General features: G+C 48.6%; 1 protein-coding gene across 1 annotated transcript in view; it reads right to left on the bottom strand.

The window, feature by feature from the left end:
• Positions 1-1,440: 1,440 nt before the first annotated feature.
• LOC144251280 (uncharacterized) overlaps positions 1,441-22,988 on the bottom strand; it is a 41,953-nt gene continuing 20,405 nt past the window's right edge. Inside the window, exons 15-26 of the mRNA XM_077794322.1 lie at positions 22,706-22,820; positions 20,641-20,783; positions 10,827-11,014; positions 9,149-9,357; positions 8,559-8,674; positions 8,162-8,392; positions 6,964-7,078; positions 6,672-6,769; positions 6,389-6,505; positions 5,300-5,414; positions 3,236-3,378; positions 1,441-1,458 (exon numbers count right to left, since the gene is read on the bottom strand). Of these exons, the coding sequence (XP_077650448.1) occupies positions 1,441-1,458; positions 3,236-3,378; positions 5,300-5,414; positions 6,389-6,505; positions 6,672-6,769; positions 6,964-7,078; positions 8,162-8,392; positions 8,559-8,674; positions 9,149-9,357; positions 10,827-11,014; positions 20,641-20,783; positions 22,706-22,820 (1,608 nt within the window). The remainder of the gene's footprint in view (positions 1,459-3,235; positions 3,379-5,299; positions 5,415-6,388; positions 6,506-6,671; positions 6,770-6,963; positions 7,079-8,161; positions 8,393-8,558; positions 8,675-9,148; positions 9,358-10,826; positions 11,015-20,640; positions 20,784-22,705; positions 22,821-22,988) is intronic.

Here is a 22,988-nt window from a genome sequence, read left to right as displayed (position 1 = left end):
TAGAAACACTCTTACATCCTGCAATTGAAGCTGTTTGTACACCCTGCTTCTCTTCTGCACTTCACACTCTTCTCATTGAGCACATTCAGAGAACAGTTCAGGCTCAATATCCAAAGTGTGTTAGCAGGAGAGCCCTTGTACCTCGGAGCACTTGCTCAGATTGGAAGTGATAGGCCTGATGGGTGGGTCAATACCTCAAAGATTCTTTGGAATCCATTCCTCAAACGGATTCTGAAAACTATCTTGAAGTTGCATGAGCCTGTCTGCAATGACCTTTGCTTTATTGAGTGCATAGATGGTTCCAAGTGAAATGGTGCCATCAGCTCTGACAAGAGGTTCTGCTTCCTGCATGTTCAACCAAGGAAAACCCGCCACGTGTTCACTGAGAACAAATCTACTTTGTGCACAAACTTTTTCTGTTTGCCCCCTACAAATGCATCTCAGGATGCACATTCAGAACACATTTCCTAAAAAAAACATGAGAAAGTATCATTGCAAAAGTTTACTCTGGTCTAGCATCACCAACATTGATTAGGAAATGAATTGCACAAGTTTCATCTTATCCCCTTGGTCTCCTTCTTCTAAAAACTCATTGAAACTGCAGGTACCTGACAGTAACCAACTTGCCATTGACCAAGAGCACAGTTGCTTCCAATGGAAACTGGGCCTGCCAGCTCTCAGAAGCCATTGGAATTAAGGCTACTTCAGCCAGGTACAAAGCTCAATGGGCACGATGAGAAAAAAGTCATTTCCTAATATGAAAGCTGCTTGCCAAAATTCTTCTGTTTTGCACTTCCAAAATATTTTCAGGAAGCACACTCAGAGCACAGTTTCAGCCCATATGCAAAGAGTGCTAGCAAGAGAGCCCTTGGACCTAGGTTCAGCAACTGGAGGAGAACTGTGGGCCCACTGGGAAGAGCAGTTCCCCAAGGTGGATTGAAATCCATTGCTCAATTGTTTGTCACAGAATTCACTTGAAATCCAAGTGCCTGCCTGCATTGAACTCGCATTGACCAATTGTACAGACGCTTCAGAGGAAACTGCCACCTCTGAGAAGCGGTGGTTCTTCATGCTAGTTTAAGTAGTGACAAACCCCAATGTGCTCACTGGGAACAAAATGAGCTCCTGAATGTTGAAGCTGCTGAGAGACTGCTTTACTTTTGTACTCCCAAACTACTCTCAGCAAGCACATTCAGAGCCGAGGTCAGGCCCAAAATACAATGTTGGCTGGCAAGAGAATCCTTGTGCCCAGGATCACCAATTTTGAGAAGCCAATGAGGACTGCTGAAAAGATCAATTCCACGAAATTCCATGGAAATCCACTCATCAGACCTTTCTGAGAACACTTAAAAAGAAGGTTTCTGCATGCAAGGAACTCTGGGTGATCGATGGCAATGTTTGCCAAATGCAAACATGCCTACCAGCTCTGAGAAGCCGTTCTCATTCACACTGCTTCACCTAAGGAAAAATCTCCATGTGCTCAATGAGAACAAGTTAGCTTGTGCTACTTGAAGCTGCTTCTGCAAACAGCTTCACTTCTGCACTTCTAAACTGTTCTCATCAAGCACATTCAGAGCACAGTTCAGGCATGAAACCCAAAGTGTGACAGAAAGAGATCACCAACTTGCAGGAGGAAAGAGGACCAGCTGAGAAGGTCCGTTCTCCAGAGTCTCACTGACATCCATTTGTCACACTTGTTTACAACATACAGTTGAAGTGCAGGTGCCCACATGAGTGAACTGTTTTGGATCAACGGCACAAAAGCTTCAATGTGAAAGCATGCCTGTCACCTGTAAGAAGCAGTTTTGCTTTCTTCTAGCTCACACAGGAAAAACACCATGTGCCCACTTACAACAAAGTTAGTCCTGCAAGTTGAAACTGCTTGCAGCAAATGGCTTCCATTCCCCACTTGCAGCCATCACTGGTTGACAGATGGTACAGAGGCTTCAATGTGAAACCGTGAATGCCAATCATTACAAGTGCTTCTGACACTCTAGTTCAACCAGGGACAGCCTAAAGTGCTCAATGAGAACACACTTTGTTCCTGCAAGTGGAAGTAGCTTGCACGAACTGCTTCAGTTAGAAAATTCCAAGTTCTTCTAGCAACCACATTCAGAGCACAGTTCTGGCCCAATAGAAAATGGGTCCTACCAAGAGGATCCCGTATCTATGATCACCTTCATAAGGTAGCTTCCCAACTTCTGTGTGGAAGTGTGTTTCTCCTTGGCCCTTACACTGTTGTGGAGACCACTAGGAGTTCAGCTTTGTGCAGGATCATCTGACCTGGACTTTTTGCAAGACCTGTACAGCCCTCACACATGCTCAGATGCTACAGGACTTTTCAGACCAGTCCAGACAACAGTAGGCATCCATTCATTGTCTGCACTCTACAGATTCCTAGATGCACGACATTCATTACCATCAAATGCAGAATTTTCATCAAAAACTAATATATATATCATTCCAATCTGAATCAAGAAAATCGGAAATATCCCCAAATCCAAAGAGTGGATCCCCATTGTGATGCTACAAGTTGAAAATTCCACAGCTGACCTCATGGGATGGTTCACAGTCAAAAGACAGCTGCATGAAAAATATTACATGACCTTCCTGCTATGTGAAAAGTGGCATGTGAAGTACACATGCATGTCTTCCTCAGACATGGGTTCATTTGCAAGACACCTTGTGCAATTGAAAATACTCCAAAAGGGGAGAAATCAGAACCATGTCTCCAAAGTATTTCAGCAGAGACCAACTCCATCTGCCTATCTATCTCTCAGTGAGTGTGTGTGCTCTTGTGTGTGTTTGTGTGTCTTTGTTTGTGTTTGTACCATCATAGCTGATACTTCATTGCCCCCATTGGAAAACTGACTCAGATAATGCCATCTGCCAAACTCCTAAAAACCAAAGTTCTTGCTGATAGAATGAAACATTCCTTCCTGTTGGTTTGGATGTGTCCTTTAGGAATCACTGCTACATTTAGTATACTCAAATCATCACAGTAGATCAGGTAACAAAAACATATATATTTTAAAATAATAATATATTAATGGAAACAACAAATACAGGATAGAGTAACAACTGTGTTACTAAACAAGGTCAAGGACAATGGCAAACTATAGATTCAAACTTTGAAGAAAATAGTAATCAATGTAAATATTCCTGGGCTGCCTCAGCCCCGCCCAGGCACACAGCAGCAGAATGGTTTTGCAAGCATCCTCAGGAGGGCTGGAGCCTTCTTTCCAGGACGAGAGGGAGGTTGAGGCTGGATCCACCCATCATTCTTTTGGGAGAGGCTCCTTTTCCTCAGCACAAAGTTGGATTTTTTGTGAGGATTCTTGGCATAAAATACGTTGGCCTCTGCTGGAATCCTCAGCTCTGGGGAGAGAGGGGTGTACAAAAAGAAGGTGGCACTCAGGAGGTGCTCCCTAGGACACGCCAACATCTGAGAGCCTGTGCCAGAAAAGGCCAGAGCCACACACCTGAGAGCTCTCCAATTCAGCACCAATACCAACAAAGACAGCCTCCACAGTCCTCCCTGAGGAAGAACTAGGCAGAGCACTTCAACAGACCTAATGTCTGTTCCTACCAAAGGCTTTGGACTCCAGAATATCTCAGGTCCTCTTGCATCTGCCAAAGCACACCACTAGGGTTGGCATCTGAAATCTCCCACAAAAGGCTCCTGTGCCGAAGATTCAGTCCCCACGTGAGCCATCTTCATAGGTGGGTTTGGAGGGAAGCATTGGATGGTGAGTGCTCTGATGTCAACATGAAATTCTCATTCAAGATGAATACACTACTGGGGGGTGGGAGGGACTGGAAGAAAGGTTGAGCATGGTTGGAGGAAGACCTAAACAGGGTTGTGCCCTGGGCAACAGTACCTTGTTCCTGTTGGCTCCACTGAATCCTCATTCTCCAAGTAGAGGTCCTCCCTCTCCATCTTTCTCTCTCTCCCTCTCTGCCAGCCTCGTTCTCTCTCTCCCAGTCTATGCCTTTGTGGCAAGGGCTGAGGAGCTCTCCACTGCCACACACTAGAGCTTTATGGACAGCCTCAGTGCACAACCAAAGAGAAAGCTATGAAACCCAGAGAAAAGGCCTAGGATTCCTCCTCTGAGTTATTTTCCTCAAGTATGGCCACAGTGAGGACAGGCTGACCAGCACGGATACCACGTTAGAGCCATGCTTCTGCGTTGGTGGAGCCCGCCTCCATGTGAACCAGGCTTCTGAGAATGGAGGCCACATTCCAAATACTGCCCTACTGAGAACAATGGTTCCAAAGACCAGCAAAGGGACTGCTTCCCTCCAACATGGTGTATGGCCCAGTGGTGCCATGACCCCGAGTGGGGGAATACAACAGCCGCTTCTCCTTCCTCTGAACATGTGTTTCCTGTCGCCCTCCTCTAACCTAGAGCCTGTTCTCCATCCCTTCTGGGTTGGATGTGGAGATCTCTGCTATGAATTTCTTAGGCTACCAAGGCCCCAGACAGACTTCCTCTTCCATAGACTCTACTAACCTAACAGTAGGTTAAGATAGGAGACAAGTGATCCTAGAACTCATAGGGATGGTGGTCTTCAGGGTACATAGGCTGGGATAATGGCTGCTGTGGTGTTTGGCTCACAAAAACCAACCAACCAACCAACCAACAAAAAAGCGCTGGCATTATTATCAGATGAGCTCTGTGGCTAAGTGCTCAGGAAGCCCTCATCTGACTTTAGTTAGGGATCACAACCTGGCTATTGTGATCACTCCTTGCCTAGTGGACTCAGGTGCGTAAGACCATGGAATTTATGCAAAAACAGATGATTCAGGCTGTCTCCCAGGCTGTGTTTTCTTCCCAATTTCATCCTGTTACTGCTTGCTAGAATCCTGGCAATGCTCTGCCCAGGCAGTGGTTTTTTGGTCACACAGAAGGCTTTCAATAGTACTGCTTCAGTCCACAAAATGCCAGTTCCCTCTTTAGCCCATGCATTCCCATGTTCCTTTGAAACCACTCCTATCCCAGACCATGAAAACATACTGCTCCTGGAGAGAGGCTTTCCTCCTCACTCCTCAAAGATGTCAGCTTTGGATGCCTGTTCACGTCCAGGGGAGGGCACCTGGTGGGGAGCCGCAATATCCACTGGGGTATACTATTGGACCTCAAGACCTTCCACCAGCAGAAGTGCAGTTGGCTTTGTGCACGAACCCAACACACCTGTTGGAGTGTTCTTGGGGGTCAGAGACTACTCTTTGTTGCTAAGAGTTGACCTGAGTCCACATCCTGACCCTTGCTCTCTGCTATCTGATTGTCTCACTTACTCTGACGGCGAGAGATGATTTGGCCCAGCTCATAATCCTCTGGATTCTCCTCAGTAAGGAAGTGTAGGTCGAGGGCGCTGCGGATGACAACAGGAGCCCTATCCTGGCAGGTCACCTGGAGCAGCATGGGAGACAGGCCTTCAGGAAATGGGCCTTGAAGTGACTACTCAAGGACAGTGGGCAGGGGCATTCTGGAGGCACCTCCACTCTAAATACAAGTGCAACATCCATGACCCTACTACCTGAGGCTGACCTCCTGCTCATCGTGTGGGCTCTTCCCACAGGCTACTAGCCCAGTCCTTGTACATAGGACTTCCTGGGCCTGCCATTGCTCTTTGTGGAGCTGCACTCCTCTCGGAGTGAAAGGACCCCACTACCTGCATACAGATGCAATCTCATCCCACAAGTTGGGAGGAATGGGACAATAGCCTCCAAGATCCCAGGTATGCCCGAGGATGCAGGCGGCATTGGGAATGGCCTAGGCACAAAACCTAGAGGCTTTGGTCTGGATTGCCAGGGCCAAAAACAGACCCAGGAACATGACCACACACAGGAGTGCTGAAAGATAGCCACGAGAGCTCCTGGCCTCCAGAGGCTCAGTGCTGGCTGGGATGTAGGAGGGCACCTCATCCGGCAAGGGTGGTCATTGGGTTACCTGGACATTTAGTGTGCTTGCTCCACATCCATATCGACTCTGCAGAGAGACTCTCTCAGCTCCTTGTTCAAGGAACATGGAGAACCTCACACTGCTGTCCTCCTCCATAGACGTCAGCATCCCATACAAGGGAACCTGCAACCTAGTTCCTGTCCTATTCTCATCTGTCACCCATACCTGTCCCTGCCCTTCTGGACTGCATGCTGCCACCTGACACACAGACTCCCTCAGACATGGCAGTGGACAAGCTGCTGCACTCGCTCATCTCAGCTCCAGCCCTTCACACTGACCTCTCCCTTCTTGATTCCCATCTATCCTCCTGATCATCCAGAAGCTCCAAATTCAAGAGGGCATGAGTAGTCCATGGTATTGGACCAGTGTCTGCTCCCCACCCAGGTGTAAGCACCACGGGACACCCCTGCTCCCAGGCTTACCAGAACACTCTTGGCCATCTCTGGACTTTGCGTTTCTAAGTGGACACGAATTAAGCAGGTGTCTCCCACCTGCTTGTGGGAAAGCGGCCTGGAGGACTTGCAGGTTGATTCTGAGAACTGTGGGGGATGGAACATCAGCAAACCCAGAAACAGAAAGCCACCCCAGACTGTCAGTTGGCTCTATGGGCTTCCAGCAAATATGTCCAGGTGCTGAGGCTTCTTATTTCCTCAGGTCGGAGTGGAATGGCAGCACATGCACAGCTTGAATAAGGTAGGTGTTTACCTCCTTTCCCTTGACCTGGGGGCGTTTCCTCAGGATGAAATATTGTATTCCCAGATTCATGGACAGACACACGAGTGAGTGGTCAGAGACCTTGATTTCTGCAGAGCGAAGTGGAGAGAATTGTTAGGTGGCACTCAAGGATTATACCACAAAACACCCACAACCCCTGAGAGTCTCCGCCAGGCCCATCACACTTTGGTATTTTGGGGCCAAGGCCCACTTTCTCTTGGCTGTCAGTTATCCTGAGCCCACTGTGGATCATGTCTCCCCACTGTCTGATTGTCCTACTTACTCTCATCCTCAGACATCATATACAGCAGCTCAAAGTTGTCCACATCCTCATGCTGCAACAAATTTTGGTCCAAGGCCCTGCGGATGAGGCTTGTCACCGTCTCCTGAAAGGTCACCTGGATCAGGGTGGGACAAATGTCATCAGAGAATGGCTTTTAGAAGAGCTACCCAGAAGACTGTGGTCAAACATTCAGGAGAAATCTCAGCTACATATACAAGGGCACAATCTTGTTATCCTGCTACCTGAGTGTGTCCTCCATATACCACCTGGGTTCTTGCAATGTGCTACTAGAACAATCCTGGTACAAATATCTGCCTGTACCTGCCATCTCCCCTCCCCCTGGGGAGCCACATTCCACTCATGTCAAAGGACCAAACTGCCTATGCACAGACACACTCTCATCTCACTGAGATGAGAGCAATGGGCCAGGGATCTGCGCACCAAGTGTGATCTGGGATGCAGGCTGCCTTTGTGGGTGGAAGAGGCAGATGCACTGAAAATTTGGGTCCTGACTGCCACGACACAAAACAGACTCAGATACAAGAGTGTGCACTTGAGTGCTTCATGATAGCTTTGAGAGGCCCTGGCCTCTGGAAGCTCGGTGCGGGTCTGGTTGTAATGATGTACTTGACTCAGCACTGGCAGTCACTGAACATGTCTCCTCTGCAGCTGGACACCTGCAGCGTTAGCGTGTCTACTGCACATCCATAGAAATTCTGCCAAGAACCCCTTTAGCTCCGTATTTACATACATGCAAAGCCTAACATTCCGAAGCTTTGGCATGACCCCCCAGGTGATCCCGACCCCAAATTCCTACACCTAGTCATGCTAAGGAGGTTCTCTTCCCTGCCACCAGGAACACATCCCCTCCTACACATGTGACAAGTCACTGCCACCTCCTCTGCTCCAACTTCACTCATTGAGAATACCAAGTTCTAGGCACTGCAGCCTGCACCCTGGACATATCTCTGCCTTCATCTGTCCACAGCACTTCCGTCTGCACTTCTGGCCTGCAAAACCCACAATACACAGGCCCACTCACCACTGAAGCTGGGCATGCTGATGCTCTCCCTCCTCAGGTCAAGCCCTTAAGACGGACCTCTCTCTTCTTTATTTCCCACCATAGCCCTGGGGTTGGCTGTGTCTCCTGCCTTCCACTGTGTGGACACCCAGGAGGCAGCCCTGCTGTCGGGCTTACCGGGATGCGCTTTGTCTCCCTCAGGCTCTGTCCCTCTAGGAGGACGTGAACAACGCGGCTGTCTTCCACCTGCTCGCTGGAGTGAAGCAGTGAGGAGCTGCTACTGGTGACTTTTCTCATGCAGCACTCATTGCTTTGGGTGGCCTGGGGCAATGATCCTGCAGCCACTGCAGAGCTGCTGCTCACAGCTGCTGGGGTCCTGGATGCCACTGCCACAGAAGGTTCCAAGAACTGTGGGGGATGACAACATCAGCAAAGCCCAGCAACTGCACCCCACCCAGCCTGGCAGTTGGCTCTGTGGGCATTCTACAACATCCATCCAGAACCTGAGGTTCTTGTCCCCTTGGAGGATGTGGAGTGGCACCAGGAGTAAAGACTGAAGAAGGTGGCTGTTTACCTCCTTTGGTTTGACCTTCAACGACTTGCTGGCATCTGTTTCTCGAAGAAGAAAGTCATAATGCACTCCTCCAATCAGGCCGTGATAGACTTTCGCATCAGCAGGGACCCTCAGCTCTGGAAAGGCAGGGGCAGAGGCGTGGTAGGTGACACTCAAGGAATACACTACCCAACATCCCCCACAACTGAGAGCCTCTGCCAGCTCAGGTCTCACACACAGACCTGAGAGCCCCCGAATCCAGCTTCTGTTCCACCAAAGACTCCCCACTGATTAATCCCTGAGGACCCTCTATGCACAGGAGGTCCACTACAGGAACACCTTTCAAGGAAATAGCCCCTTGTACCCCAGTACCTCTTAGTTCACGTTGGACCCATCAAAGAGAAACAGCTAGACTTTGTATCTGGATTGGTCCCCAAAGACTCATGTGTTGAAGGTTTTCTCCCCACTGCAGCAATGATCACAGGTGGGTTTGGGGAAAAGCACTTGATGGTGGGTGCCTCCACCTTGACAGTGGACTCATCTACTCATACAGGGCTACACTAATTGGAGGGGTATGGTTTGGAGGTGTGTTGAGGTACTTAGGTACTCACCCCGGTCCGCCTGGCTCTCAGGCTCTGCCTGGCTTGATCTGCCATCTTCAACCTGGGCCAGCAGGTGGTGTGCTTGGTGCTCCAGGTTAAAGCCACTCAGGAGGAGCCACATGTACGGCAGCAGCTGCTGCAGACTCAGAGAGCCTGGAGGCTGATGGGAAGCCTCGGAGTAGAAGTTCACCCAGGTCCCCAGGAAGGAAGATGAGGCACTGTGGGGAGGCAGGTGTGGAGTCAGCAAAACCCTGGCCTTGCCAGAGCAAACCTCTGACCCTACCCTCCTGAACCGTCCCTGGTTCTGAACACACCAGTCCACCTCAGGCAAGACACAGTGGCTGTACAGGCAGGGTCAGGACAGGTCGCTACAGGCAAAGAACCTTCAACGAAGGAGCGCTAGATCCATGGTTTGACCAGCTCTCCCCTCCTCTGGGCAGGCCTGACACTCTTCTTCCTCTTGGCTACATGCTCTCCAACCTGGAATGCACCTTCTGGGAGTGTCTGTCCTCCTGCCCACTCTTCTCGGGGCTCAAGAGACACCTCCTCCCCTGGCGTGGGCTGCAATGCTACCTCATTCTCTGTGAGCTCTCACTGAGTTCCCCTGAGTAGCGGTGGACCTCTCTTTTCCCATGAGTGCAGACCACATCTCTGTGGCCCTGGGGGAGGACAGGGAGGTGTGGTGTGGGGGGATCCATTATCCCAGGGCCTTCCCCAGAGGACCCTGACTCCACCTACAACTCCCCGCCTTACCCCTCCTACTGTTGAAGCCCCACACCTTACACTGCAGGCAGAAAACTGAATTGGGGAGAGCAGTCTTTCCTCAGCCTTCCCAAGTCAAATCACCTTGCAGGTCCCTATTCTGGAAACAGGAGCCCACCCTCTTGACCCCAAGCCCATTCCATGTTGAAGTTGGTCCAAGGGTCCACCATAGTCACTGAAGAGGACAACGTGCAGTTATGCCTCATGGAGTCAGGGATGCAGTCACATGGAGGATATGTACTCATGGCACCTGCGGTTTAGGCTGACCCCATGAAAAGGGACACAATGGCAATCATTTGCACCCCAATTTTCACTGAATTATGAAACGTGACTGGAAACGTGTCTTCACACAGTGGGTGCTTTCTCCATGTTCACCAGTGAATGAGCCCAAACTGCTGATTCCCACATATCTCTGGGTGTGGGAGCTGCCATGTCCAAAGCCCCTGTCCAGCTATGTCCCAGCTAGGACGCTCTGTCCCACTATGGAAACTAACATGTCTTTATTAACCCAAAAGTGCTTTTCCCAAGGCCCGAGTTTTGAGACGCCTCTGGCACAGATCTACGTTCTTCACAAAGCCAACATCACACCAGAAAGACCACCTGGCCTCACTGAGTCCACCTGGGAATGAGCTCAGTGCACACCATTGAGCTGTGGTGCCCAGTGTGTGGGGACTGCTCCACGGACCTCTGTGGATCAGCTGGAGTCAGGATGGTTTCTCTGCCTGAGAGGGGAAGTTCACTGCCCTTGCAAGGCTGTGGCAGGCACCTCCAGGACTCCTCCCATTCGGGGCTGACATTCCACTATGAGTGTGGTCCTCTATCTCATTAGGTATCACAAACCTTTGGGTCCCTGAGAGGCACATGGCAGCCCCAAGACAGAGGCATGAGGGGGCTACACACTTGGGCTTGGTGGTCTGGTGCTTACCTTGGGAACAAGAGATCCAGCACCTGCTGGGTGGGGATGAAATCCCAGGAGACTAACCCCACGTTGCTGCTGAACTGTAGGTTCCTCCCACAAATGACAGGCAGGAGCTCATTCCTAAGCTGGTCCTGCCTGTAAGGTTCAAGGCTCTGAACCCTGAAGGGCTCCTCCGTGTTCTGATCATTTTCACCCTGGGTTGGGACCAAGAATGGTGGGTTCAAAATGGAAATGGTGACAAACAGAAAAATGACTTGTGCCAATACACTAGAGTCAAAGCACAATGGGACAGTTCCCATCAGTACAAACACACACACACACACACACACACACACACACACACACACACACACAGAGTCAGAATAGGAGTCCTGGGCCATTCATCAGGGATCAGACTAGAGGGCCTGCTGGGCTCACCTGCCCTGTGCTACTCACTGTTACTCTTGAGCTCCTCTGCGACAATCGCCAGAGGCTCTGGCGTCTAAGATGAAGCCTCACCCAGTGTATCCACAAAAGGGCTAGTTGGCCCCCCTGAGATTCCTGGGAGCCTGAGGCTCGGCATTGTCTGCAACCACAGGAGAACATCCTTCTCCCTCCAGTGGCTCCAACCAAGTGAGCTCGGATGGCTTGGTCAGTGAAGTGGGTGCCTGGATACCAGGGTTCCATGTTCTGTTTGATCCATTGTCAAGGCAATGATGTCATTTCCTGTGCCCATACCTGAGCCTCTTTTCACATAAGACCACTTTCAAAAGCCCTATGGGCTGCTGATTTCTCCTCCATGCCTACCCATCTCAGGTGCGCAGGTGTTCACCAACAACTACCCAAACATCCCCACCAGCATCTGCCCTGCTTGGTGCCACTAGAGTTCCAGCTTGGAGCCTTCAAAAATGCATTCACAACCAGTCCTTCCCTCTCAGCAGCTTTTGGACCCTGGTCCCATCATTGTGCAACTCATGGTGTGCCCAGTCTTTTCTGGAAAGTAGGGTAGCATCTAATCTCTAGGGTTTATTGTGTCTATTGGCCCCTAACACCCTCTATTCTCTCTGAAACCAGAGATGGGACTCACAGGTGGCTAAAGCACAAATGTACAGATGGGACAATCACAAGAAGGGGAGAGACAAAGAATGCACCCTAACTCAATCAGGCCTGTGTCCCACACAGGGACATGGCCAATGTCCGTCCCATCGTGGCTGCAGTTCCCTCTCTACACCATGGCAAGTTGGAGGGGACTGAGATGCAGAGGCTGCTCCCCTCTGCCATACAACTTCCCAAGGCTTCTCCTAAGATTTCAAAAGGGCCAAGTGTGTCTAGTGTTGGGGTCTCACAGAGACTCCGAGGTACCACAGCATCCTGCTGCCCAGAACCGGTTCACCCCTCACCTCAAGGGGGCTCAGCCTCTGGATTCATGGGAATTGAAGTGGGTACAGGTGATGGGATATCACCTCCAAGACTGAGTTATGCCAAGTCCATGACCCCTGTCTGCATCCCTGTCTCCAGCACCACTCCCCCCTCTCTCTTTCCTCCTCAGAGCAAACAAATCCATTTAGCAAGTGTGTCCTGTGATAAAGACATGACGGTCACCCATCCTCTCATTACAAAAACACTGAGGCTCAGCCAACATGGATCCTACCAGGAACACAGGCATAAACTCAGAGTCCGATCCTCCCAGCCGAGCCTCGGTGGAGCCTGGACTCCCAGCCTCCTGAGTCAAGGAAACAGAGGTGCCTAGCCGAGCCACCTTGGATGCAGCCGCACACAAACTGAACTCATCAATGCCCCTTGCTCTCAGTTGTGAGTAAGAGGGGAGGGTGTTTCACAACCCTGGACATCCAGTGCAGTCTCCAGGCTTTGGGGTGTGCCCTGGCCTCTCTCTATCTGCCCAGGCCCTCCAACCCACACTGGCCTCTTACCCAACCTCCTCCTAGGGCCAAACTCAATCCTGCCTCTCAATTTCTGCTGCCTTCCCCAACACACTGCTCCCCAAAATGAGCAGGGCTGGCTCTCTGTTATCATGCTGGTGCCAGCAGCAATGCCACCCCACTGACAGAATTCTGAGTCCCAACCTAGGCACTCCAGCTGTCTTTGCCACACCTGGCCTGTTTGGGCTCTGGCTCTTGCTCTTTTCTTTCATGTGCATGTGTTTTGAGGTTTTGAGTTTCTCCCACTGCAGAACTGCAGCTGTGGCAGGGTAGAGCTCATGAGGGTGACACTCTGAGCCACATCCAATCCCATCAGGACTGTTAACTGGGGTGATGCTGGAACACAGTGATGAGTGAACACATGGGAGGTGGTTGGACCCACCTTGCCTCTGAGTGGTTTCCTTTCAGGACAGGAATGTAGGGATGGGAGCCCCTGGCGCGGGATGCTTTGCACAAGGCGTGACCACGGGCTCTTTCCTGGCAAAAATGGCTCCACTCAGCATGGAGAGCACTGTCATTCCTGGTGGCTAACAACAGCCCTGGACCCCAGAAAGGAACCCACACTCAAGATTAACGTCTGAGTGTGCGTGTCCTTGAGGAAATGAGGTCTCCTGATCCCAGGTGCAAAGGGGTAAGTCCTCTAACTCCAGGGGCCATGAAGGGACATCTGAGTTTCCCTCGTCCTTCTTTCCCTCTCTGAACCCAGGGTGTCCTCACACTAACCACAGTTAGGACCCTGGCCTCATTCCCCAGTGAGGATCATTAGGCTCCATAAAGGACAGTCTCTAAGATGCTCAGTGGACCAACACCCTCTGCACAACCCATAACCCTATTCACCCAAGAGGCAAGAGGATTTCTATTCAGGAAAACCAGGAAAGGGAGAGCCTTTCTCAAGGACACAAGGACATTAGTGAGTGAGGGAGTGATTAATGGATGGAGAACTATTTCCAACACCAACTTCCAGGAGCATATATGGCCCTTTGGAGAATTCTGCAGTGTGTTGGTGATTAAGGAGAACGTGTGAATCCAGGGGTCACTAGGTCCTCTCAGCCATAAGGAGGGAAACTGCCATAAAGGAACTAGGACAAGGGTGCGAGGAATGCTCACTGGGGGGAGATCGGAAGGAAGGAAAGTGTACTCATTAGAAAAGTGTCGCCTGAAAATTCTTAAGCCAGCCAAAAGTCGTGCGAACTTGTGTGGGAAAAGAGTCTTTGCACAGTGATGAAGCTAAGAGCTCACATGATGGAACACAGCATCAACTGGGACCAAATCCAATATCTGATATTCTTGTAGGAAGAGGAGAGTCTGGACCCAGAGACCAGGGAGACTTGGGGATACCAGCTATGTGAGGTTGGAGCCAGGGCGGGATGCCCATATGGGAACCACAGATCGTGGACAGCAATAGGAGAGTGGGCAAGGGCTGGGAGAGTTGGGGGGACAGTCCCCTAGGAACCTGTGAGGTGTTTTGGCAGTGAGACCGCCCAACACCTTGTGTGTTGAGCCCCTGGAGCTTGAGGGAAGGCCCTTCCTCTGTTGTTGGCCACCCAGTTGACAGAGTTTGGTTGTAGCAGGCCTAGGACCCAGCCGAAGGTCTGAGCATGTTGGCCATGCAGGGTGGATCTGGACCGCAGACACACTCTGATGACTGTAGGGTTTCAGCCATGCATCAACACAAGCACCAAGTCAGGCCAGGTGGGGAAAGGGCTAGGAACACACTCTGGGGGCTGGTGCCTATATTACTGGGAGCACTTCTGACCCCAATTCCCTGATCTGCTGCCAACACAAGCTACAGAGGAGGGTGGAGGGACACAGAGCATGGATCTTCCCCACTCAGTGGGCCCAGGCATGTACCATGGCCAGCAGCCTTGTGCCTTGCCCGGTGAGTCCTGAAGCGGCCCCCTCTTCCCATCCTGAGAGCTCTTCCCTTCCTCATGTGCTACTACCTTCCCACTGTCTCTGGAAATATCTACTTGCTGTGGTCCTCAGGCAGTTTATGATTTAAGTTAAAAAAAAAAAAAAACAGGTCTTGGTGCTCAAAAATATTTGATTTGCCCATCCTCATCCCCCAACCCCAATATTTTCATTATTTCCTCAACATATGAAATTTTACTAGCAAAAAGTTAATTTTGAATTATACAAAGTTGATTCAAATAACATTGGTATACATAATCAATCACTGTACTTTCAATGTTTGTTCTCCTTTCCTGTTAGAAACTGCTCGGAAAAAAGAGAACAGAGGGGGCTGGGGATGTGGCTCAAGTGGTAACGTGTTCGACTGGCATGCGCGAGTCAGTGGGTTCGATCCTCAGCACCATATAAAATAAAATAAAATAAAGATATGTCCACTGAAAACTGAAAAAAAAAAAAAAAAAAGAGAACAGAGGACAGACTCATGGAAGTACTTGAACTGATAAGAAGCTCCCACTCAAGCTCAGCATTCAGTCCTGGACAGGGTAAGACCAGGCCACTTTGACATATGTTCCAAAGAGTCTACCAGACAGAATCCTCTGACTGATCCCTGACTGAGCCATAGGAACTGGCTAGAAAAGCCTTCACATCCTCAATACATTCTTCACTTCAGAATACTGGACAAGCATTGATATCCATCTCTCGTTACCTTGCTCCCCAGCCAACCATTCTTCAACAAATTCAAAGGAGCAACTCATGCAAGCACACAGAAAGGGATGTTCACTACACACATCCATGTGCGAAAAAGACAACTGGTATTTCTTGTTTGGGCTATTTCAAATGAAATCACTTCTGCATGACCTCCACAAACCAAAGGAAAATATTTTTGAAATTCCCACGTAGAAGACAAGATACACTTGCCAAGGAGGCAGTGCCAAGAATTTTGACACTCCAAATGTAGAGTGTGTGTTTAGGAGGCAGTCACAGTTTCCATGAGAGAGTCCCATGAAATCAATTAGGAAGATCCATGCTCTAGCCCTACCATGCAAGTGATGTGACTTGAAAGAGTCACTTAGTCTTAGTAACCATCATCACTAACAACTAAGTCAATGAATAAAGGTCCTCAGGTGTCAAGCTACAAAATGTGGGATGAGCATGGATGAGGATGGGTGGGAGAAGTCTCCAACTCTAACACAATTAGGGAAGGCTGTGCCTGTCCTCAAGTGGCTGGGGGGGGCTTGGGATCCTGCCACAGAGGGGGATTCCAAACCTTACATCCCCTGACCCAGGCCAGAAGACCAGGTAGAGTCCAAGAATCCTGGGGTGGCCCAATGGCAATAAAGGTCAAAAGGAACTAGGGATCTGCCTGGTCCCTCAATCCCCTACTCTGAGCAGGGCTGCATGACGAGGCCAGAGGCCATCCACAGCAATCTGCCTTTACAGGAAAACAGGGACTGCAGGCTGCCTCTGGCTCACTGAATCAGGGTGGTGTTTTCATAAAGCAAGACCACTTCCTCACATTTGACCAGCAGCTCATGTGTTGACAGCACAATGACTGACTTGACTCAGGCCCTGATGAATGAAATAGAAAATTCATAGCAAACCCATCTTTAGCTCTTCCACATCATCAGGGGCTCGGATTCAATTCCGTCCAGAAAGGTGTCTGAAATGATTTCTAAACATGCTGGGGACTCACCTCTGTGTGGAACTTTTCAGGAAAAAGGGGATCAAATCTCATGAAGCAACTCTTCTCTCTTCTAGCCCATGGGCAATGCAAGGAACCTGCATGATACCAGAGGCTCACTTCTCTCTTCTCATGTCTTCTGGAAAGGATTCGTTAATGCTTCCTGCAAGGTGAAGCAGAAGCATGCATTCCCAGCTGCACAGAAGTGTTTGAGGGCAGTGTCTCCCTTAAAACCCAAAAATAAAAAAAACAGGTCATTCAACAGGCACATGGATTAGAGTACATGTTCAATGATCCCTCCTCCCTGGAGCCTTCCACATGCCCATCTTCCACATTCACAGAGCAATGCTTGGCCATTCTCAAGACCAGGAGACCATGATGCTCATCACCAGGAAGTCAATAAGGAACATGAAGAGAGCAGCATGGATTGCAGAAGGTGGCACATCAAGGATCTTCAGCTCTGCTGCTAGAACACAAGAGCTTAACTTCAGTATTGACTTTTTGCCAACTACCAAGTACGATAGCAGTGTCAAGCCCAATATGCAGATATGCAAGTAGTAGGTGACACCCCGCATCCATTCACAAAAGTGGGCAACATCTGCATCAGAACAAGGAAGTATCTTACCCTTACTCATAAAAATCATCAGAAACAAAATAAAATGGATGCAAGACTTCTCATTTCACTATTAGGTAGCTGTTGGAATTCCCTATTAAATAATACCTCCTCCAAAATAAAAAGTATATCTCAGACATGTGTCAACTATTCAATGGATGACATTTTAAAAACTATGGACTTTACTTAATATTTATGTATGCTATATCCCTGCCTAAGGCTCTATGAGAAAGGAGCACATAGAATTGGATCTTTGAAAATCTCACATTTGCTGATAAATATTACTGCTGATCTCAGGCATGGCGAAGTGAAAAGTGGGACTTTGGATATTCAAAGAATGCTATGTTGTGGGATTGGTGTCCCTGATTCATACATAGCATATGGTTTCTATGAAATCCAGTGAGGGAGCAGGAGTAACGAAGCTGATTGCACAGATGACCTCAGGGAATACTGACAGATAGGCCAAATGAAAAATATGTTCCAGCTAACCATTGGTATTTGGGCTTCTGATCCCAGTCCTGTTTTTAAAAAAGGTGCAGACAGGCAGTGTTCATTAAAAACTGTCTACCATGTAAAAGTGGGTAATTTAAATGGCATCTAGTTACACATCTGATAGAATGGTCTGGCAACATATGAATTTCATTCTAACAACAACAACAACAACAACAAAACATAGAAAATGAGACATAAAGATAAAACCTTGTCTTCACCAGGATGCCTAAAAATAGGTTTTATTTGGCTCATGCAAATAAATATCTTTCAATAGAATTTCTGATTTCTGAATGAATCCATTCAACTTCATACTGCACAGATCACAAGGTTTTCTTCACAGAATATTCTCTTCTTCTTCTTAAAGCCTCACATAGAAAATGTCTCACAGGACATAGGAGGGGAATGACCCAAAGGATGAGAGAATGGCTGGAACCGTTCTCAAATGTGCCCATGTAGCCTAAAGTTTGAAGGCATCTAATTGTACTCTAAAACAATTATGAACCTATTTGATCCATTATTAAGAAATATCACCACTTTACCACTTGAACCAAATCACAGAAAATTGGAAACAGATGATCATTTGCTTTGATACCTTTACTTCTGTTTCATTACTCAGAGTCGATCAACTCTATACTTCAAGTGACACAGATTTATTACAGAATGCCTAAGATCCTAAGGATCTATTTTAGCTCAGCCCATGGTATTGCTTCATTATTTTATTATTTTGTAAGTAATAAAATATAACTTCATGTTGGATGATCTATTCAAGCCATGAATATATCATCCAACATTGTTCTTCCCAAAATATTAGCCCAATTTCTGCGCGTGCTCACTTACTGTTTAGGAATTTTACTAATTGTTTGAAGGTTCTAGAGGACCTGTTAGACTCCTAATGGACAAACCATACAACATACTCCAGAGAACGGACGAGTGCCATAAGAAGAAAATAAGGTCAGCCTACAGCAATGGGCAGCTGCCTGCCCTCGGCTGGGAGGAGCCCTGGCCATGGCACCAGGGCTGCTGGGCAGCAGAAGCCTCCACAGCCCTGCAGGGAGCCTGGAGCACAGCTCTGCCTAACCATGCTCAGCCCTGGACAGATGCACATGAGTTCCCATCACAGGCTCGAGTGTGACAGTCCCAGGTGCATGCCTGTCATGCCAGCCACCAGGGAGGCTGAGGCAAGAGGAACGTTTGAGGTCAGCCTTGGCAACTTAGACCCCGAGGCAAAGGGGAAATACTTTTACAGGGGTCTCTGAGGGTGTAGCTCAGGTAGGTCACTTGCCTCACAGGCTCAAGGCCCTGGGTTCAATCCCCAGAACCCACGTACACACAAAAAGTGAACTTGGAATATTGTTTAAAATGATGGATCAGGTACACACAAGGACTTCAATATGACCTCTCAGAGGAGCTCAATTTGAGATCAGACTGAACAAAAGACCACCTGGACCATTGACTCAGTGTCTGAAACCCTCTGTGAGCATGGGAAGCACTGCTGGCAAGACACCAGAGGGCCAAAGCACTTGTGCCCCCTGCAGGGGTGTCTCTTGTCTACCGCCAAAGACTGTTCCCCTCCTGGGGCAGCTGAGAGCAAGCTGGGCCTTGGAGCAAGGACTAGTGCTTTAGATATAGACTATGCAAGCAAGGGGCAATGTCTTTAATAAAACTAAAATTAAAAAGTCACATTGAAAAAATTTTAAAAAGAAGAAAATAAGGTCAAGTAGAGGAAGCCCATTTTCACAGGAAAAAATCCCCCAGTGAAAAGCATCAGAATAGATACCAAGAAAAATACCAACAAAAACAGTGTGCTCCCACTATGTATCTACTCAACATGCAAAAGTTAGAAAGCTAGATAATACAATCCTGGCCACAGGTAGAGCTATGCAGAAGAGCCACCTGGCAGTGCTTAGTCAAAGAAGTAAACATGCACACTTTGACCTAGAAATTCCACCTGTGTGTAAACCAGGCGGTGCTTAAGCAGTTTCACAAGGGGACATGCACAGGGAAATTTATCCTCAGGTTCTTATAGAGTTGTCTGTGCTTACAGGGAGTTGATGGTTGTCAAGATGCCCACAGCTGCGAAAGTCAAAAGCTAAAAAAATAATAGATGCCAACCTGGATATATTAATAATCCCGTATCTATGATCACCTTCATAAGGTAGCTTCCCAACTTCTGTGTGGAAGTGTGTTTCTCCTTGGCCCTTACACTGTTGTGGAGACCACTAGGAGTTCAGCTTTGTGCAGGATCATCTGACCTGGACTTTTTGCAAGACCTGTACAGCCCTCACACATGCTCAGATGCTACAGGACTTTTCAGACCAGTCCAGACAACAGTAGGCATCCATTCATTGTCTGCACTCTACAGATTCCTAGATGCACGACATTCATTACCATCAAATGCAGAATTTTCATCAAAAACTAATATATATATCATTCCAATCTGAATCAAGAAAATCGGAAATATCCCCAAATCCAAAGAGTGGATCCCCATTGTGATGCTACAAGTTGAAAATTCCACAGCTGACCTCATGGGATGGTTCACAGTCAAAAGACAGCTGCATGAAAAATATTACATGACCTTCCTGCTATGTGAAAAGTGGCATGTGAAGTACACATGCATGTCTTCCTCAGACATGGGTTCATTTGCAAGACACCTTGTGCAATTGAAAATACTCCAAAAGGGGAGAAATCAGAACCATGTCTCCAAAGTATTTCAGCAGAGACCAACTCCATCTGCCTATCTATCTCTCAGTGAGTGTGTGTGCTCTTGTGTGTGTTTGTGTGTCTTTGTTTGTGTTTGTACCATCATAGCTGATACTTCATTGCCCCCATTGGAAAACTGACTCAGATAATGCCATCTGCCAAACTCCTAAAAACCAAAGTTCTTGCTGATAGAATGAAACATTCCTTCCTGTTGGTTTGGATGTGTCCTTTAGGAATCACTGCTACATTTAGTATACTCAAATCATCACAGTAGATCAGGTAACAAAAACATATATATTTTAAAATAATAATATATTAATGGAAACAACAAATACAGGATAGAGTAACAACTGTGTTACTAAACAAGGTCAAGGACAATGGCATACTATAGATTCAAACTTTGAAGAAAATAGTAATCAATGTAAATATTCCTGGGCTGCCTCAGCCCCGCCCAGGCACACAGCAGCAGAATGGTTTTGCAAGCATCCTCAGGAGGGCTGGAGCCTTCTTTCCAGGACGAGAGGGAGGTTGAGGCTGGATCCACCCATCATTCTTTTGGGAGAGGCTCCTTTTCCTCAGCACAAAGTTGGATTTTTTGTGAGGATTCTTGGCATAAAATACGTTGGCCTCTGCTGGAATCCTCAGCTCTGGGGAGAGAGGGGTGTACAAAAAGAAGGTGGCACTCAGGAGGTGCTCCCTAGGACACGCCAACATCTGAGAGCCTGTGCCAGAAAAGGCCAGAGCCACACACCTGAGAGCTCTCCAATTCAGCACCAATACCAACAAAGACAGCCTCCACAGTCCTCCCTGAGGAAGAACTAGGCAGAGCACTTCAACAGACCTAATGTCTGTTCCTACCAAAGGCTTTGGACTCCAGAATATCTCAGGTCCTCTTGCATCTGCCAAAGCACACCACTAGGGTTGGCATCTGAAATCTCCCACAAAAGGCTCCTGTGCCGAAGATTCAGTCCCCACGTGAGCCATCTTCATAGGTGGGTTTGGAGGGAAGCATTGGATGGTGAGTGCTCTGATGTCAACATGAAATTCTCATTCAAGATGAATACACTACTGGGGGGTGGGAGGGACTGGAAGAAAGGTTGAGCATGGTTGGAGGAAGACCTAAACAGGGTTGTGCCCTGGGCAACAGTACCTTGTTCCTGTTGGCTCCACTGAATCCTCATTCTCCAAGTAGAGGTCCTCCCTCTCCATCTTTCTCTCTCTCCCTCTCTGCCAGCCTCGTTCTCTCTCTCCCAGTCTATGCCTTTGTGGCAAGGGCTGAGGAGCTCTCCACTGCCACACACTAGAGCTTTATGGACAGCCTCAGTGCACAACCAAAGAGAAAGCTATGAAACCCAGAGAAAAGGCCTAGGATTCCTCCTCTGAGTTATTTTCCTCAAGTATGGCCACAGTGAGGACAGGCTGACCAGCACGGATACCACGTTAGAGCCATGCTTCTGCGTTGGTGGAGCCCGCCTCCATGTGAACCAGGCTTCTGAGAATGGAGGCCACATTCCAAATACTGCCCTACTGAGAACAATGGTTCCAAAGACCAGCAAAGGGACTGCTTCCCTCCAACATGGTGTATGGCCCAGTGGTGCCATGACCCCGAGTGGGGGAATACAACAGCCGCTTCTCCTTCCTCTGAACATGTGTTTCCTGTCGCCCTCCTCTAACCTAGAGCCTGTTCTCCATCCCTTCTGGGTTGGATGTGGAGATCTCTGCTATGAATTTCTTAGGCTACCAAGGCCCCAGACAGACTTCCTCTTCCATAGACTCTACTAACCTAACAGTAGGTTAAGATAGGAGACAAGTGATCCTAGAACTCATAGGGATGGTGGTCTTCAGGGTACATAGGCTGGGATAATGGCTGCTGTGGTGTTTGGCTCACAAAAACCAACCAACCAACCAACCAACAAAAAAAGCGCTGGCATTATTATCAGATGAGCTCTGTGGCTAAGTGCTCAGGAAGCCCTCATCTGACTTTAGTTAGGGATCACAACCTGGCTATTGTGATCACTCCTTGCCTAGTGGACTCAGGTGCGTAAGACCATGGAATTTATGCAAAAACAGATGATTCAGGCTGTCTCCCAGGCTGTGTTTTCTTCCCAATTTCATCCTGTTACTGCTTGCTAGAATCCTGGCAATGCTCTGCCCAGGCAGTGGTTTTTTGGTCACACAGAAGGCTTTCAATAGTACTGCTTCAGTCCACAAAATGCCAGTTCCCTCTTTAGCCCATGCATTCCCATGTTCCTTTGAAACCACTCCTATCCCAGACCATGAAAACATACTGCTCCTGGAGAGAGGCTTTCCTCCTCACTCCTCAAAGATGTCAGCTTTGGATGCCTGTTCACGTCCAGGGGAGGGCACCTGGTGGGGAGCCGCAATATCCACTGGGGTATACTATTGGACCTCAAGACCTTCCACCAGCAGAAGTGCAGTTGGCTTTGTGCACGAACCCAACACACCTGTTGGAGTGTTCTTGGGGGTCAGAGACTACTCTTTGTTGCTAAGAGTTGACCTGAGTCCACATCCTGACCCTTGCTCTCTGCTATCTGATTGTCTCACTTACTCTGACGGCGAGAGATGATTTGGCCCAGCTCATAATCCTCTGGATTCTCCTCAGTAAGGAAGTGTAGGTCGAGGGCGCTGCGGATGACAACAGGAGCCCTATCCTGGCAGGTCACCTGGAGCAGCATGGGAGACAGGCCTTCAGGAAATGGGCCTTGAAGTGACTACTCAAGGACAGTGGGCAGGGGCATTCTGGAGGCACCTCCACTCTAAATACAAGTGCAACATCCATGACCCTACTACCTGAGGCTGACCTCCTGCTCATCGTGTGGGCTCTTCCCACA

Source organism: Urocitellus parryii (assembly GCF_045843805.1).
Source record: "Urocitellus parryii isolate mUroPar1 chromosome 12 unlocalized genomic scaffold, mUroPar1.hap1 SUPER_12_unloc_3, whole genome shotgun sequence".
NCBI classification, from domain to species: domain Eukaryota; kingdom Metazoa; phylum Chordata; class Mammalia; order Rodentia; family Sciuridae; genus Urocitellus; species Urocitellus parryii.
Note: the sequence above shows the minus strand (reverse complement) of the source record. Positions and strands in the feature narration are given on the sequence as shown.